The sequence below is a fragment of the Hypoxylon trugodes genome, assembly GCF_022578975.1.
Source record: "Hypoxylon trugodes strain CBS 135444 unplaced genomic scaffold F4822scaffold_5, whole genome shotgun sequence".
Lineage (NCBI taxonomy): Eukaryota > Fungi > Ascomycota > Sordariomycetes > Xylariales > Hypoxylaceae > Hypoxylon > Hypoxylon trugodes.
This window is the reverse complement of record NW_026250020.1, coordinates 1,782,980-1,800,453: the sequence shown is the minus strand read 5'-3', so window position 1 is coordinate 1,800,453 and position 17,474 is coordinate 1,782,980. Positions and strand designations below refer to the sequence as shown.

General features: G+C 46.8%; 5 protein-coding genes across 5 annotated transcripts; 4 read left to right on the top strand and 1 right to left on the bottom strand.

Annotated features, from left to right (window-relative positions):
• The first annotated feature begins 4,822 nt into the window (after positions 1-4,822).
• On the top strand, positions 4,823-6,546 carry F4822DRAFT_403621 (uncharacterized protein). Its single transcript, XM_051458139.1, has 2 exons — positions 4,823-5,700; positions 5,770-6,546. Exons 1-2 carry the CDS (start codon positions 5,374-5,376, stop codon positions 6,313-6,315), a joined length of 873 nt encoding a protein of 290 aa, XP_051314483.1. The 5' UTR covers positions 4,823-5,373; the 3' UTR covers positions 6,316-6,546.
• Positions 6,547-8,966, bottom strand: F4822DRAFT_403619 (uncharacterized protein). The gene is made up of 2 exons (XM_051458138.1): positions 8,718-8,966; positions 6,547-8,649 (listed from the first exon to the last, which is right to left on the bottom strand). Exon 2 carries the CDS (start codon positions 8,590-8,592, stop codon positions 6,724-6,726), a length of 1,869 nt encoding a protein of 622 aa, XP_051314482.1. The 5' UTR covers positions 8,593-8,649; positions 8,718-8,966; the 3' UTR covers positions 6,547-6,723.
• Positions 8,967-10,693: 1,727 nt separating this feature from the next.
• F4822DRAFT_429324 (uncharacterized protein) lies at positions 10,694-12,700 on the top strand (the record flags this gene model as incomplete). The annotated part of the gene is made up of 2 exons (XM_051461073.1): positions 10,694-11,584; positions 11,648-12,700. The coding sequence occupies 2 exons, from the start codon at positions 10,694-10,696 to the stop codon at positions 12,698-12,700; spliced, it is 1,944 nt and encodes a 647-aa protein (XP_051314481.1).
• Positions 12,701-13,174: 474 nt separating this feature from the next.
• Positions 13,175-14,255, top strand: F4822DRAFT_403612 (ribosomal protein S25). Its single transcript, XM_051458137.1, has 4 exons — positions 13,175-13,317; positions 13,379-13,386; positions 13,490-13,699; positions 13,763-14,255. The coding sequence occupies exons 1-4, from the start codon at positions 13,268-13,270 to the stop codon at positions 13,786-13,788; spliced, it is 294 nt and encodes a 97-aa protein (XP_051314480.1). The 5' UTR covers positions 13,175-13,267; the 3' UTR covers positions 13,789-14,255.
• Positions 14,256-15,180: 925 nt separating this feature from the next.
• Positions 15,181-17,397, top strand: F4822DRAFT_403609 (ADP, ATP carrier protein). The gene is made up of 5 exons (XM_051458136.1): positions 15,181-15,403; positions 15,728-15,749; positions 15,867-15,943; positions 16,103-16,348; positions 16,413-17,397. The coding sequence occupies exons 1-5, from the start codon at positions 15,371-15,373 to the stop codon at positions 16,974-16,976; spliced, it is 942 nt and encodes a 313-aa protein (XP_051314479.1). The 5' UTR covers positions 15,181-15,370; the 3' UTR covers positions 16,977-17,397.
• Positions 17,398-17,474: the final 77 nt, after the last annotated feature.

Genomic DNA, 17,474 nt, shown 5'->3' with positions numbered 1-17,474 from the left:
GATGGGAGAAAAGAAGGAAATGCTGTTTTGTGGGAGAAAGCTCAGCTACTTGGGCGTGTCAAGGTGTAAATGAGCGCTGCCTAGAAATAATAAACGACACGTCTTGTCACGTCACGTCAAGTATCCGCAGCGACCTTGACCGTGTTTGAGTTGATACCCCCCAGTGATGACCAATGATGGTAGTCAAAAAGAGAGACGACGTCGTCGGTTGCTAGGACCAAACCCACAAGAAACACCAGGGTGCCAGCCAATATGGAAGGGAAATAGGTAGTACTTACATGCCAAAAAGAGCCTTGGACAAGCGAATGAGTGCTATGAGCAGTCAGTATTAGGTAGACATACAAGACAAGACCATTCAAGACCAATTCGTGAAGGGTATTCTGGAACACCGAGCAGAGGGGATTGGAGTTGAGCTCGATGATTGGGACTGAAGATGAATGATGGCAATAGATAAGGGAGGGCGAAATGAAAACAACAACAATAATAACAGGTAGTCACTCACCTTTCTTCATAGAGTAATATTGTGATGAGTCTTTCTTGGAGGAGGAACTTGGAACAGCAAGGCAAGTCAATAAACAATAACACATTGATGTATGCGTGCATCCAGAGCAAGAGCATTCATTAAGAAGGAACGTATGTGTCTAGGTTAGTCTTCAGGGGGCCCTACGGCGTTGATCCAATCACCATACGACAATTTGATGCATTTCATAGCTCTTTCCTCAATAATAACCCTATGATAACTTTAACGCCTATGCGCCTTCCTCTACCTACTATCATCATGGTAGTCACCTCGCTTATGTACCTAGGTAAGTACATTAGGTTCATGTAACACAGCACTGATTTAATATGGACAGAAGTATTTACCTAGGTACTTTTATGGTGTAGGTGACCATGAGATGGACTTTCCCTTGCGACCACGAAGAAGCATGTCCATAATATTTATTGTCTGTATGACATCACGCAATTCATATTTAAGCGTCTCTTAACGAAATAGATAGTAGTCAACGCAGAGATGGAAGCGCTACTGTCCTATGAGAGGTGCATTCTATTGTAGGTCTATGTTCATTGAGACTTCACATATGAACACGCAAATAAAAATATCAGCAGTCACCTACACACGGATTCTACACCCCGAATGGTGAGCACCCTTATAGAGGATGTAAGTAGCTTTATGATGGGACGTGATATACATTTGGTGTGCCCCTTTATTGAGCATCAAGGCTAGATGCTATCACTTTGTAATCCACTTAAGAATTCCTTTCTTAAATGCATACAAAAGTACTCGGGGATGTAGGCATGTATTGACATGTACATAACAGCGCTTTTTCTTATATATATTTCCGAGATACGGCTAGAGAGATTGTCACTGAACTCGTTTGGACTAACGAGGACAAAGTGGGCTAGATGCACTTCTTAAGATGGCAGGACCCACGTTAGGCATTGAAGCAACCGTATTTCCATTATGACACCAATGATATGATAAAATCAATAGTACAAGAAAATCATGGCAGAAGAGTAATGGCCTTTGTAACGCCTATGATAGCGCTGAGAAGCATGCATGGTAAGAAAAGCTTGGCCTGATCCTGTGAGACTCATAGATACCAATTTCGAAGCATGCTGGGCGCTGATGAACAATGAATTGCTGAGTATGAAAAGAAGAAAAAAAAAAGAAAAAAGAAAAGAACGTAACAGCATCTCCCTTGCGAGTGAAAATGTGTAAATGCTAAATCCCCATGGAAAAATATAATAAAATGCTGTTCATAACGCCAGTATTCCAGACAGCCAGATAAAAAGAATCCGAAGTGGGGATCGCTTAAGAAGAAATGCCCAAAAATCGCAGCTTAAGAGAAAAATAGTGTTGAAGACCCGTAGGGTGACGAACGTCGTAGAGGTATGTAGTTTGGGTCCGGCCCGGTCTGCTAGCAGTTCGTATCCATATCATATATGTACAAGGTCTCGTAAAGGGGAACTAAGAATTATTAGGAGTCATGTGCATACAATCAATTAAGGATGCCGGCTAGGAGGCATCAAATATCTTACCTACATCGCCCATAATACAGTTAACCCTCAAGGGATTCATAACGAACTAGCCCTCGAGGGAGAATATCGAATTACCCATCACGTGTTTATGCTGTTTCGGTTATCGGGACTGGGTGGATTCGGTGTCGGAGGTTCCGGTCGGGGTGGTGGTTCGGGCTTATGAGCTAGGTAGCAGATGGTCTCCTCTGCGCCGGCCATAAATACGAGATTTTCTCCAGGGTTTCGCTGTTCGCGGATGGAACTAGAAACCATCTTATTTTTGTATATTTAATATGTGAACTTGAGATGTGAAATTTTGAGCGTTGGTGTTAGCGATAATGAGGGTAATGGTCACTGAACAAGATATTCGGGGACAACTCTCCTCACGAGAAAAACGGTTGTGGGAAAGGCATGGGAAAGCCAACCCTTTAAAGAACTTCGTCGTCCTATCTACGAACCAGGCCATCCATCCTCTCCAGACTAACCCCCACCCAAAGCTCCGGGCCGACGCAGTTCTAGGTCCTTGATAACTATTGGGCACGGCCACACCGTTCAAGTGTCACGCCTTCTTTTCTGGCATATGGTTGCCATACGCAAACCGAATTCCCTATAGGAGTGTTTGCTGACCCACACACGTGGTGATAGATCGGCATTGAAACCTTATGACAGTTTGATACTCGGTTAGTTGATGGTGTCTTCATCTCGAGACAGCGTTCGAAGACAACTGGCAGATGACGCCTCAGCGCACAGGCTCCCGAGCGTAGCCGCCAGAGGAGCGTCTTGTGTGTGCGTGCTTCTCCCTGGCGAGAATAGCTAATGGCAGGGATACCAACCGACCTGGTGCAACCTTGTAGCTTCTAAATCAAGGTCATTCTGACCATAGGGTATTAGGGAAAATCATGTCGGCACACGGGCTCCTCCCACGCCGCTGACCTCGCTGCAACCATCCCAATGTAGGTCCGGTGACGTTCGGAGGGTTACGACATATGTATAACAAAAGCCTGATATGGACGAATCAATGCCTTTACCTAGGTATAGTTCCACCTGATTCGAATGTGTCTATGGGAGGATTTTGGCGACAACTGAACCATACAGCCAGCGGCTAGTTTGGATTGGTCGGAAGTGCCCATCTAGTAAGTTTCGGAGAGATGCAGCCGTGCCCCAGATCAGTTGAGCGAAAGGGCTCAGGTTTTCCAGGGTCTGGACGCAAGCAACAACCTGGATGGACGGTCAATATCGAGCTCTACTACCATAGTACGTCCGCCTACGGTGATCTCACTTGCCAGACAGGCAGGTAAAGGTATGGATATGGACATTTTAGCCCGGCGTTGGCTGGGACCTGAGTTGCTGGCCTGTGCCGCGCCAAGTGGTATACGTATGTTTCAGAAATAACCGTTCAGTGGGACCTTTCACGCGATCGCCAGGACCAATGCGCGCGTACTGTATAACACTAGGCGATACATAGGAAGATCCTAGCACCGCATCGCGGGAGGTTCTCGCTAGATTTTCTGCACGACAGACGGGTAGCCTAATATCGAGTCAGCCGCATTCCGGGAACGGGCTGTCAGACACACTTTTGGGAGACGACATGCCGGCCATTGGTATTTTGGTTATGTATCTTCATTTTTTTTTTTCTGGAAGCCTTCTTTCTAGATATACACTCAAGCCTCTCCGGGGGGCCTACTTAACCATAGGTTAACCCAATTCAGCCGGGCGTACTATGTAGCACAGCATGGCGTGCGCTCGTTTCGCGAGGAAGAATTCACCTTATCCCTTATCCTAGTTTGGGGCCCCAACCACCTGGCTGGGCATCTTTGGAGCTCTTTTTTATTTATTATTTGAGCTTGGACATGGAGCATGGTCTCAACAAACACGTCTGAGAACATCGAATTCGTCAAGCGTCTATGCCTAGTCGAAACGGATAATTCCTTTTTCAAAGCGAAGCAAAGTGTCGCATGAGAGATATCTCGGTGATTGTCCGAAAAGGTGAACGAGTACATGTAGAAAGTACTGTAGGTATGTAAGTTAAGTGGAGATGTACAGGGAAAAAGAAAAACCCCTGAGCCGTGTTCGCATTTACACGTTGCAAAGTACCAGAGTACCTACATACGGCTATGTATGTACCCATAGTATGAGTGTACATGTATCGTACCTGTATGTAATTAGATTTGGTACAATCTCTACTTTGCATGGATGGGGGTCACATTTCGGTTAACCCTTTTCTACTCGCTCCTACCTAACTCATCAATGCAACATGATGCGAACGATAGCGAAGGAAGGAAGGGTGGAAGCAAGCAGGCAAAGCGCGTACGCAGGTAAAGCAAAAAGAGGTAAGCAGGTAGGTAGGCAGGCAGGTGGGAGGCTGGTAGTGGTGGTAGGTAAGGAAAGAAAGAGCAAGTAGGTATTGTACCACCACCCCTTAACCTAGCCAACGCTCGGATAAGGTTTGTTTTGGGATCACCTGAGCGGGGGGTTTAGTTGCCCAAAAAACTGGATAACGGGATGTAGACTAAGGCAGAGTCGAAGGTAGAGGCGATGTACCGCCCGTAGCAAATGCTCGGTAGGTGTACCTGCTGAGCCCTATCACCCTACCCCGTACCCCTGTATCTACGCTAACTTAGACCTGTGTCCGTATCGAGCTAGGGCTGTTTCTTGCAGGAGTCGTTGCCCACTTTGGGCAATGAATAGCCTGTGATAGGCTCTAAGGGGTGAACACCCTTGCCCCCCCGGACCTGGCCAATCGTCATGGATCGGTCGATTTCTCACTGCTTTATATCTACATCCATCTCCATATATCCCCGCTAAAATTCGCCGGGTTCTAATGTACATAACCGAAAGCGTAGGGCTGCGTCTCGAGAATCCAAGCACTTGGGAAGAGCTTACGAGGGTGTAGCCAAGTACTTTGAGAATGGTCTGGCAGTCAAAGCAGAAAGCAGACAACCTCGATGCTCGCTTGCGTGCCCCGGTTGGCGGTTGGAATTGAACTCCGAAAGAACCCTTGGCATAACTTTAGAAGCGAGGTCTCTCTGGGGAAGTGACGCCATTGCCGACGAGAAAATGGGGTCCCCGTTGCGGATTTCGCTCCCCTCTTCCGGGTTACTGTAAGAGCTCTAGACTCTTCTCCAAAGACGCACGCATAGTCTATCTACATAGATAACGGTGAGGGATTATGCTAAACGCTGATTCATCCCATCTCATCATCTTCATCTTGAGACACTTACACATAACAAACTGCGTACCAGATACTGCTTCACTCTTCACTTCCGGTGATTTCGAGGAGGAGTTCAATACAATACAAACACACTTAACTTATTAAAGATACGAGAATAACCGAGGGTTAAAGATCCATCGACCATGGCGCCTCTGACTCCACACTGGAACCAGCCTTCGCACCCCGACATCCAGGATGTGATCGTCAACATGCATGAATTCACATCTAAAAGCCTGTCCAAAATCTCGCTACCACCTTTCGGCTTGTACGCGAAGATGGACTTCCCTCCGTGCACCATCGCCGAAGTTCCAACGTACGCGACGGTACAGTGCGGCCGGAACAAACATCTGAACCTGAATAGCGACCTGCTATACATCAACCATTCGTGCGAGCCATCGCTCATTTTCGACACGGCTAACTTTAACATCATCGCGGGGCCTAATGGCCTTCAAGCCGGTGAAGAATTAACCGTCCGTTGCCTAACACCAACGCTGGTAAGCCCGCTACTTCCATCCCGCCAAAGCTTACCTCTACTATAGTTCTTCTACCCATCCACAGAATGGGACATGGCCCAACCTTTCGACTGTCTGTGCGGCAAACCAACCTGTCGTGGTCGTATTAGTGGGGCCAAAGATATGACCAAAGCACAGCTTAACGGCGTATGGCTTAACGGACATATCCACGAGCTGCTCGAGGAGCAAGAAAACCGCCGACGGCGTAATACCGATGTCGGGGAGGAGGCTGATCCTGGAAATGGTAGCAGTACTATACCCCATAATGGTGGTCCATCGACGAAAGTAGATTCTCCTCGTGAGGATGTTACTACTCAAGCGCTGAGAGATGCCTTGAAGCATGCCGAAAAGGTGGTCGAAGCGGCTAAACGTGCTTTGCAATCACATCTCGAATCGGCGACTCCTCTATCGATCCACAACCGAGGGAAAATCCCCGCGAACGGCGGCAACTCAGTTATTAATGAAGGGAATGGTCCTGGAGGTGCTGATAGTTTAGCCGTCGGTTTGACCAGACGTGGTGTCACGTCACGAGAACTCAGCGGCGAAATGGGCGGCGACACTATCGCGGTCTAAGACTTCTGAAAGATGAAATATTTCGTTCGCCGTTTTGCGTCTTTTTTATCCTTATCGTTTCTTTTCACGGAATTCAACATCCCTATATTCGAGCCAGCTCTCAACAGCTTGGCTCCTCACTCACCTAATTACTCAGGTACACATATATACTTGATCAGAACGAGATGCTCATTATTGAATAGCTTTCATTTAAAATACAGCTGCAACAACCAGCAGATATCTACCAGAATCTACCTAGTCTAACAAACCATCCGTAACGCGCCAACTCCATGCTACCAGGAGCATCAAATAAGACAGATAATGAATTTCGAGCTTGAATGCACCTCCATTACCATTGTCATCCGTACACGTCGTGGACTTCCTATCTTTTCTTTTCTTTTCTTTCTATATATCCCTTCAGATTGATTTTCAATCTTTCTCCTCATCATCTCCCCATCGTAACCAGCTGCTTCCCCTTCCTTGTCCTGACTCGCTGCCTACACCTCCAGCATATTTGCTCTCTTCTTCTTCCCACTTCATCCTCTCTACCCTAGAACGTGCCAGGAAAGCCCTCGCAAATCGCCATGCTTCCGTATCGGCTAAATTCCACGCTTCCATAGCACTGCGAACACGCACTTCTTCCTGAGCCTTGCTCTTCACAACCTCCCGCGCTCGTTCCAAAAGTCGCGGTTCACGCGATAGGTCGTCCTCAGTGGGAAGCGGCCCGTCAGTGGGATCGTGTGGAGGTTTCGGCCTGCGCTCCGGACCAGGGACCGGCGTCTCTGATTTCCCATCGTCGGTTGTGTGTGGGATGTCAAAACCGAACCACCAGTCCAAATCTTCTGGAACAGACCCCTTCTCAGCGGTCAACCAGAGAGAATGCGAAGTCGCATATTCGCCAGCTACGGCATCTTTGAACTTGACTACGCGTACGGAACTGGATATCCCGGTACCTAGAAGTTCTTGGAAGACTAAGTAGAGCCATTCGTCGCGCCTCTTGATGCCTCGCCTTATGAACGATATATCCATTGTTTCCCGTAGACTGTCTACTGTTCGTAGGGTGTATGGGTGAGGTACAGTGCCTATAGTATATAGACTAGTCGTGTTGCGATACCGAGCTGGTGATCCAACCTTCATGGGATGCGACGAAACACAGGGTGTGCACTTTGGGAGGTTCGGTGGGCATGATGACGGCATTGGAGAATCGCTGCAGGCCGCGAGCCGGGCCGCCAAGTCCAAGGCGGGTTCAATCATGTGCGTGGTATGAGCAGGCATAGGTTTCAGAACCGCAATACCACTGCTGAAAATATCTTGCCAGGTATTATGTAAATGAGAGTTGATAAGCAGATTCAAGCTTTTAATGCCCTTATTATGATCCGCTGTCGTTTCTTCCGCAACCTTTTGGTAGTTCTTTCCAACGGTGATAGCATCGTAGTAAGCGAGTGAATCGTGCGACGGATCAACTCGGAAAGTTTCACCAGTGACCGCAGCCACAAAATCTTTAGCCGCCTTGTTCTTGGGGTTCCGGAGAGCTTGAGTAATGGCTTCTGCGATCTGACCCTTCGGACCAGCGAACAGAGCATTATCGAACCCCTCCCACCTCGTCAAGCCGGGGTATTCTCCTCTTCGCAGAAATGCGAGTAAGGGATCCTCGTGAGCAGCCATTGGGAACAATAGGTGGTGCGATAAGAGACCTCCACCCATGTTTTCCCACGCAAGCCAACGCATCATATCTTTCTTAAAGCTCGGCTCCACGTCCAACCTCTGAAGCTCGTCGTAGAGTGGGTTGTTCATAGCCTCCGCTGTACTCAGGATAATGGGCTTGAACCCCTGTGCCCACCAAGCACGTCGCCATGTCAGCAATATCGCACTCTCTGCCTCTTTCGTCGGCGCCTCCTTTGGGATCGTAGTATCATAATAGCAGTAGATAGGAGCCCTATCCTTCAGGGGCGGAAGAAGGGATCGGTTCTCGTCTAATGTGATAGACGAAGAGAAAGGACTTCTCCAATTCCAATTCGAGTACCACGAGCTTCCACCATATGTCGAGTTTTTCTGCTCCGGGGGCTTATGCGAAACCGGTCGGAAGGGGTTTAGAATACTCGACGAGAATTTGTCCCCGTACTTCGGCAAGGAGAATTTGTGGTCGGCGATCGATTTTGAGAGGCTGGGGCCTGTCGGTATGCCATTGGGTAATGTGAATAGGAGGGTGAATAAGGCGAAAAGACCGACGAATACGAGGAGAAAGGTGATTCTTCGAGGTCCTACTCGCAACCCTAAGGCTGGGCCGTGTTTCGGCATATTGGACTCGGAAAAAGAGCGCGCGGACTCGGCAGTATACAAGTGAGAAAAGGCAATCTGTTAAAAGAAAGTTGAACAGTTAGAAGGTCGCGTGTTGGTTGCCTAAAGATGACCGAATACAGTACGCCAAGGCCACGCGTTCCACCATGAGATTCGATAAAGGGTAACTCGAGCAAGGGAATGAAAGAAGTTAAGAAGTTGGATTCCACGCAATTAATTAAATAGGTAGACTAAGGTTTATCTCATTGTATCGAGAACCCTTTTCCCAAAAGTATGCGATCTTGCCAAAGTCCGGACATCCCCCTACGGCCACAAGATGACAGGATGCTTTTTAAAAGGGAAAATAAAATAAAATAAAATAAAAAAGTTTGAAGTTTAAGCTGTTGGATGCGCAGTTCCAACAGAATCTCCATTATCCCTATTAAAATTTCCCTATTTGGTAGGTGGTGGGGTACAGGTGCCAAGACGCTAAAGACGGTATCCAATCACATCTTGCCGTTTGTGGTACCTGAGTACATGGTATTGAGGCTGATGATTGGAGGATCGTGGCTGCGTGTCTCACTCATAACATCAATCCAGCCGTTTTGTTACTCCGTAAACCACGCAAGCGCAAGTACCCTCCCAACAATCATGTCCTCTTATTGATCCTTCTCATTCAAATTCTCGGTGGTTCGATTAGACTCTAAGGCTGTCGCAGACTCTTCAATAAGTTGATTACGACGAAGATAATCATCATTCTTGACCAAGAGACCGGTTGAGCTAGGCCAGCATCTCTTTCTTTAAAGACGCGGTTACACAGGCAATATGCAACGAGTCGATCCCCGCTCGGGCTTCCAGAAATCAATGAGGGCTTGGGGCACAAAATACGATACATATCCTCAGAGTCATTGGGGTTGGGATTTGCCTCGATGTCTCTAGGCAAGTCATGATAACTTTTGAAGAATATTAGTTTGGTTTCTTGAAAAAAAGACCAATAAGCAATGCATTGCTTACCATTGACTAGAATATACTATATCTATACGCCTGCCATCTAGAAAGTGCGATTATAAAATGATAAAAGGCGACGTCGGGAATTAATCTCGCGACATCGTGAGTCGTGCGGTTGATGCACAGGATGAAATAGAACAGCAATAATAATATGGCCGTGAACGAAATACTTATCTGTGATAACTTGTCTAGCGACAACCATTCCTTTCCAAGACTCAGGAACTGACATAGATATACGAACATTAGTGCGGATAACAATACCATATGCTGCTTCCGGTTGTTGTTTTCTCTATTACGTACCTCCCTCAACAAGATACTCTGGGTAGGCCATGCCGGTCTATTCGCCTTCCGTGCACATGTGGTTGGTCCCAGCCTGCCGGTTTTGCTACACCTTTAGAGGCAAGAGCACTCGCATCCTCTTCGACTTTGTCTCACTAGCAGCTCCTACATTATGTGAGTGTGTAAATATCTCTCAGATCCTCTAAGCAAGCCCTATTCATATTTCAAATTTTACATCGTCCACAAAAATAACTAGAACAAATCATCCACATCGAAATCATAACGCAATTCGAGGCTGCTAGCTTTCGAAGTTTCCCTCTAGGTATCTTCCACGTCGCGTATTAAGTGCCTTTAATTCATCATCGAAACCCAAACTGCACAAGTCGTCTGACACTATTTTCTTATATCCTCTGCGCGGCTTCTCTAACCACTACCGGTAGCCGTGGGATATCATACGTGGTAAGAAATATGAGTTATCAAATGTTATTATTTTCCCCTCTGATTGCTCACCATAGATTCCTAGGTTGGAAGATCAACATCAAACCGTCGCACGCGACCTACATATCCACCCTTCCTTCCAGCTACTATTTCACGGCTTATCAGTTCATCAGCACTCCAACCTTTGAAGATAAGTCAGTATCTCTTCATTGAAAAGCATATCGGCTTTCTTGTAGCCAACTTATATGCACAAGGGGAAGGCTAGCTGCCAGCCACGCTTAGGCCAAGGCTACTAAAGCAGATGGGAAGATTTTAAAGTCATATTTTGTGCCCCTGCGCCTCGTCAAGTAGGGACCAGAATCTGTCACTCTAGTCTTGACTCACGTATTGGTTCAATATGGCGAGCTCTCTAAACAACGGAACACTCTCCGCTCTAGAGGATATCATTAAAAAGGAGGCAACATCGAGAATTATGAGTCTTGACCCTGACGTGGTGGTAGATACAATATTACAAAGAGAAGATCCCCAATCTATTCAGGAAAAGTTATTCAGCCAACTAGACAGGACAATGATATTGAGTTTTATTAAAGCGAACGACGATTCTCGTGGAATCTACGTAGACATGTTCAAGGAACTTCTCACTATGATAGACCAAACACAGCAAAGCCAACCCGAAAGCACCACTGAAAGTTCCAGCACAAGTACCCCAGCCAACATACCGACACCTACCCAAACCCATATGGTGACCGCCCAAGTGCCACCACAGGACCCATTGATGCGCCACCATACACCCCGAGCCCTAGGAATGAGTAGATTAGTACGTCCAGTTAATTCAGAGTCCTCGGAAACGACCACGCCAACTATTTCGGCACAGCACTCATCGACATTCGAAAGTGGTGATCGTCATAACCCCGGATGCATCACAGTGGATATTAGATTCACAAAACCATATTCATGTGTATGGGCCCCGACATTCATGAGCAAGGACGAGTTTTTTCGCAGCAAGCTAAAAGTTAGAAAAATGAAACCAATGAAAGAGTGGGGTCAAGACGCAGAAACTCTCTACAAATTCATCAAGCTACTGAATCCACCATTTCTATGCCATCGCGTCGAGCGGCTAGCAAAGACACTAGAAGGTGGCCCAATGATCACGTTCCCAGAAACAAATACAACAAAAGAAGTGGTGAAGTCGTGGAATGCTGCAAAGAAGGCCGGATCAGGACACCATGCTTTCTACATAGTTATGGCCTTCGTGGCTGTCCAATGCTACAAGAAGTATGAAGAGAAGGTGGAGGCCGCCTCATAGAAGAAACGGGTATCCACAACACAGCTCAAAACTAAACTATGCCAGGAGCTCGTGGATTCGGATGTGGGAACCACAACGAGAGACAAATGGTATAACATTATAGAGAATGGCTGGTATCTCTCCTCCCTTACCAACGATTTTGGAGGAGAACCATTTCTTGCCTTGTTCCCACTCCGCGAACTCTACCTCTGTATGGGGAAATCAGTTGACGATCCCGAAGGTATGAGCTGCGTTTGGGCGGCCGTAAGAAGTCTCCTGGAGAAGACTGACTTAGGCGAATTCTTCTGTTCATTGTCAAAAGCGGTTGGGTCTTCACTGCTCTCTAGTCTTCGAGGATCTGGGGTTTCGCAAGAAACCATCATAAAACAGCTAACCCCGATCTTTAAAGAATATTCATTGGACGGAATATCCTCATATTCCCGAAGGCTCGTCATGGTCAAGCATCATTTGACGCCCGAAACAACACCACTCTCTTATTGTGGACAGCCCAACCAAATAAGACAACTAAGTCCGGGATCACGTCTCGCGCCGAGCTCATTGCTTCAGCTTGTGGCTGGGAAGTTAGAGGAGGATATCATTCAACATCTAATACTCCAGAGACTACCGGACGACTGGCTTATCCTAGGAGAAGCTGAACTTTCTGAACCCGCGAATGAAAGCATGTTACTGCATGATTTTGGGGGTATTGTCGTACCTCTGTGCGTCGACGATGGCTGGTGCCTTCTTTGCTACGTGAACCCGACACGCTTTAAAGCCTCATATCCAATTACTTTCGTTGACTCTACGGGAAGCGAGCATAGATTACGCGCGGCAGTAGCCTTGCTCTCGACATGGATTCCAAGTGATGAAGATTGGATTCCAAAGGACATTGCTGCACGAGAAGTTAAAGTCCTTGAGAGCCAAGCCTCCTGCGACCTTGATATTGGGATTCATGTCGTACTCAACGCATGTGCCATGGCTAAAACGCAGAAACCGGAGACTCGCCCACTGGATAAAATCATATGCAAGGCTCTTCGTGTGGAGTTTTTCGTCACAATGCTCAACGAGATGCACCTAGCAGTTGCTAAAGCATCTAGGAAAGGCAAACAAGGAACCTAACATCTTGCTCTGGGCGGGAGGAGACTAACTATCAGATATCTTATGCTCTTCTCGGTACATGTATCTCCTGATTTATAGTGCCAGCTCCGCGATGAATTATCTACAAAGATTTGCCTTATTATTTTGATTTTGATGTGAGGCCCTTATCGACTCTTGACCCTTCGTAATCCCTATGAACTTGCACAAGTCTAGTTCACAAGTTGGCCTTTGCTACGTGGATTGTATTTTGAAAGGGGGGTGTAATGGCTTGTTTTTGATGCTCGAGTTTTGCAGCCAGTTTACAATTATTAAATAGAAGGTTCATCAACTAAAACTAGTCTGCTGGAATAATATGTCAAGAGTGGGGTGAAGTTGGACAAGACGTGATAAGAGATAAGGATTTTGTGTAACTACGTACGGGTGGGGCGTCCACAAACTGGTAATTACCTAATCATAAGTTTGAAGTCACGTGAGAATAAATTTGAGCCCACAATGCTGAAGCGAACATTCTAAAATTCATTATTTGGTCGCCCCTCCACCTTCACACATCCTTTACAACTGCAACGCCAATATCAAAAATCAGACAAAATGGCTCCCGCAGCGACTGGTGCGAAGAAGCAGAAGAAGAAGTGGTCAAAGTACGTATCATATGTGATTTATTAATTCTTCGTAGGCATTTAACTAACTTTCGCATCACAGGGGCAAAGGCAAGTACCTCGAAATTTCGCAATGGGCGCTTTTCAAGAAGAGACCACCGAAACTCCCACACGATACATCTGAAGCATCCGAACTAACCTGTTATACCTATAGTCAAGGACAAGGCGCAACACGCTGTCCTGCTCGACAAGACCACCTCCGAAAAGCTCTACAAAGATGTCCAGTCCTACCGTCTCGTCACAGTCGCTACCCTCGTCGACAGACTAAAGATCAACGGCTCGCTGGCCCGACAATGCCTAAAGGATCTTGAGGAGAAGGGGCAGATCAAGCCCGTCGTTACACACAGCAAAATGAAGATCTACAGTATGTTCCTCTTGGACCTGGAAAATATTTTGGGATTGGAGGATGCTGACACATTTGATGTAGCCCGAGCTGTCGGTGCCTCGGATTAAACCATCAATCTCACGATACCATGAATAAGATGATGCTCGGTCAATGGTCGACAATAGGGATTGACGGACCAGATGGATTGCGGATGGGGATTTGATGGATTCAGGCATTTGGTCCTCGGCGTAGCATTGGGACGGTTATGGTTCAGAATTTCGCTTGCAGTTGCATTCAGATAGGGACCGAATGAAAAATCCTTGATCATTCTGAGTGATATTTCTGACCTTTTCTTATGCCGCTGGTATATCACTCTTAACGTGAACGACGTATTACACTCGATCGTACAAATCCCACACGAATAATCTTTCCTTTAGTCGCCGATCAGCCTCGGAGTGTAGATATACTCCGACTCTACCTTCAAGGACGATACCTAATAAGGTATTGTGTCTATTGTATACTGCGAATAAGTCCCAATGATATAGAAAGTAATTAATCATAAAATATATTTAGAATGGGCTAAAATAAACGTCACTGTCCAATTAGAATTACAGCATTTTGCTTCTGAAGATCAATTATCTATACGTAATCGCGTTTTCTGCAATGGTAGCACGTAGATAAACCCCCGATTCTTGCCCACCCAATGGAAGGTAACGTTAGAAATGTAGAGAAATTCTTTGTGCGCAAGTGCATACGAAGTTACAGCCGACTAAGCCAAGGCTGGTCCCGCCACTTGAGCCGAAAACTTGACTCGGGGGACGGGATAAAAGACTAAGAGACCCTTGAACATTAGAGGTATAGTGAGGTAGGTGTGTGTGGGTGAGTGGGTGAACATCCTGACTCTCTTCTTACCGACACATGAAATTCACTACATGTATGTACTTACGTATCGATGTATCTAGACATGTAGCTAGCCAGGGTTCTGGATTCGATCTGCACACACTAGAGCAAAAGTTTTCCTATAAATCTAGATCTTGAACATTAGATAGCCGTCATTAAATAGAACGGAAAATAAAAAAAGGGTTCTTATATAGTAGTAGTAAGTTTTCGGTGGAATAAAGAGTAATCCGAAATTAGGTACTTAGTGTCCCGGGGTTGCTAGTGAAGAGGTAGAAAAATAGCTCGCACCTATTGATTTCTACAGAATAGGTGTTCTAATTGATGGGGGAATCCTTTGCCCTGAATGGGTGATTCCGGCATTGCCCGGCAAAAACTTTAGCTAGGTAGGCCTACCTGCACCCAGCTTATAGCTGATGACAGCCCGGTCTACTGTCAGTGGTTCACTTCAGTAAATTTCGGGGACGCTACCTGGAAAGTTCCATAAATACACGTGACATTGATTGGTTTCGGGGCAACCGCCAGATTGGAAGGCGAGGGAAGGGGCCTCAGTGTAGTCTTAGCGGCGGGTCCGGGAAGAGTCGCTAGAAAAAGCTCTTTCCCTTTGGTAGTTACCCGCAGCAATTTTTTTTTCCCTCCCCAAACTTATTTTCCTGCAGACCCAGTCGCAGTAGAAATATTTCGCTCGAGGGCCTGCACAAAACTATCCCATCTTTCCCATCTCCTCTCCATCTCTTCTCCTTTACTTCTTATCTCCACTCACTCACTTCCTTCTATCTTCAAAGATCAAGCAATCTTTGAAAAGTCGGCAAGATGTCTGAACAACAGAAGGTCTTGGGCATGCCGGTAAGTCGCAATTCCCCAGATCCTTTTAAGACCCTTACAATCGAATTTCCCTCGCGCGGAAATCAGCATTCTACCCGCCATCGTCCCGCCAGCGATAATCCTAGCGCACATTATCAATAGCCTCAATTGGCTTCTACGAGACAATTGAAATGGGTTTTCGAGTTGCTTTGTGATGATCTATCGCTGCTTATCAGGAATGTCGTTGGCACGGACAGTTGGCGGTAGAAAAGAACAACGGGAAAAATTCTTGCACCACCGTTTTCCGTTATTATCCCACATCATTTTACTTTAATTATGAGCTTAAACTAACAATAATTATTATAGCCCTTCTTGGCCGACTTCTTGAGTACGTCTCACCGCTTTTGTTGTTCGATTCGGACGGCATTATAGCCAATATCGAGATTTTCTATTGCGATTTATGGCATTGATAATGCGCGATAATTGTTGCTAACAAATTCTATAGTGGGTGGTGTCTCCGCCGCCGTCTCGAAGACCGCCGCCGCTCCCATTGAGCGTGTCAAGCTTCTTATCCAGAACCAGGTACGTAAGACTTCAATATCAACCCTGACTGCAAAAAAATTCACCATTGGGGCTACTGAATCGGGGACCCACATTCTATATATCCGACTTCACATGCTCATTTGAGCGATTAAAGAGCAGTCAAATATCAACCAAAAATGATGCTAACAAATTCAATAGGATGAGATGTTGAAGTCTGGTCGTCTCGACCGCAAGTATGCCGGCATCGGTGACTGCTTCAAGCGAACCACAGCCGACGAGGGTCTCCTATCGCTATGGCGTGGTAACACTGCCAACGTCATCCGATACTTCCCTACCCAGGCCCTGAACTTCGCTTTCCGTGACAAGTTCAAGAAGATGTTCGGTTTCAAGAAGGAGCGTGATGGATACGCCTGGTGGATGGCCGGTAACTTGGCCTCTGGTGGTGTAAGTTTTTGTTCCTTCTGGTCGTCGTTAATAGGTATAATTGGTACTAATATTGGAAAACTAGGCTGCTGGTGCCACCTCCCTCCTCTTCGTCTACTCCCTCGACTACGCCCGTACGCGTCTCGCCAACGATGCGAAGAACGCCAAGAAGGGTGGTGACCGTCAATTCAACGGTCTCATCGACGTCTACCGCAAGACCCTTGCCAGTGACGGTATCCCCGGTTTATACCGTGGTTTCATGCCCTCCGTCGCCGGTATCGTCGTCTACCGTGGTCTATACTTCGGTCTGTACGACTCCATCAAGCCCGTTGTCCTCGTCGGACCCCTGGCAAACAACTTCTTGGCTTCTTTCGCTCTCGGTTGGTGTGTCACCACTGCTGCTGGTATCGCCTCTTACCCTCTCGACACTATCCGACGTCGTATGATGATGACTTCTGGTGAGGCCGTCAAGTACAACGGTACTCTTGATGCTGCCCGCCAGATCGTCGCCAAGGAGGGTATCAAGTCTCTCTTCAAGGGTGCTGGTGCCAACATTCTCCGTGGTGTTGCCGGTGCTGGTGTGCTCTCGATCTACGACCAGCTCCAGGTCATCCTCTTCGGAAAGGCCTTCAAGGGCGGTTCCGGTTAAATAACCCTCATGATACCTTGATAGACGGGGGAGGCGTGAAGGTGTAATTCAGTGGAGGGGCGATAGGGCCGTCGATAAAAAGGAGCGTGAAGGATGCTCCGGTGGAAAGTTGTTGCAGGGCATCACCCATTGCCGTGGCGTTCTGGAATAGCTTGATTTTGCGGATGGGGCTAGCAGACTAGGCATATCCACGCCTCGTACGTCTCGTCAGCTAGTTGTCCGCTGTAATTTAGATCCTAGGCAATTCCCTTGACTGTATTCTTTCTGCTTTGCATCCTACATCTCCGCTTGTCTCGACGCATGAAACGGCCTGATTCCCTTTGGTGGCATACGACTCATAGATTTCAGAATGTATGTGATTTTGACCTAATGACTACATCTGCCATAATGTGAATGCATTGTCTTTTGTGCTTTCCTGTCCTAAATTCATCAAATACCTACCTACTCCAAATTTGGTATTTTGCATGTGAAGTAGATCTTGCGGCTGGGGTTGGGTTT

Bases quoted from the DNA above. Each gene is read 5' to 3' on its own strand.
- F4822DRAFT_403621 (XM_051458139.1), top strand. From the start codon at position 5,374: ATGGCGCCTCTGACTCCACACTGGAACCAGCCTTCGCACCCCGACATC. The intron at 5,701-5,769 runs GTCCGTTGCCTA...CCTCTACTATAG, and splicing joins AAGCCGGTGAAGAATTAACC to TTCTTCTACCCATCCACAGA.
- F4822DRAFT_403619 (XM_051458138.1), bottom strand. From the start codon at position 8,592: ATGCCGAAACACGGCCCAGCCTTAGGGTTGCGAGTAGGACCTCGAAGA.
- F4822DRAFT_403612 (XM_051458137.1), top strand. From the start codon at position 13,268: ATGGCTCCCGCAGCGACTGGTGCGAAGAAGCAGAAGAAGAAGTGGTCA. The intron at 13,700-13,762 runs GTATGTTCCTCT...CATTTGATGTAG, and splicing joins CAGCAAAATGAAGATCTACA to CCCGAGCTGTCGGTGCCTCG.
- F4822DRAFT_403609 (XM_051458136.1), top strand. From the start codon at position 15,371: ATGTCTGAACAACAGAAGGTCTTGGGCATGCCG. The intron at 15,404-15,727 runs GTAAGTCGCAAT...TAATTATTATAG, and splicing joins AGAAGGTCTTGGGCATGCCG to CCCTTCTTGGCCGACTTCTT. The intron at 15,944-16,102 runs GTACGTAAGACT...CAAATTCAATAG, and splicing joins AGCTTCTTATCCAGAACCAG to GATGAGATGTTGAAGTCTGG.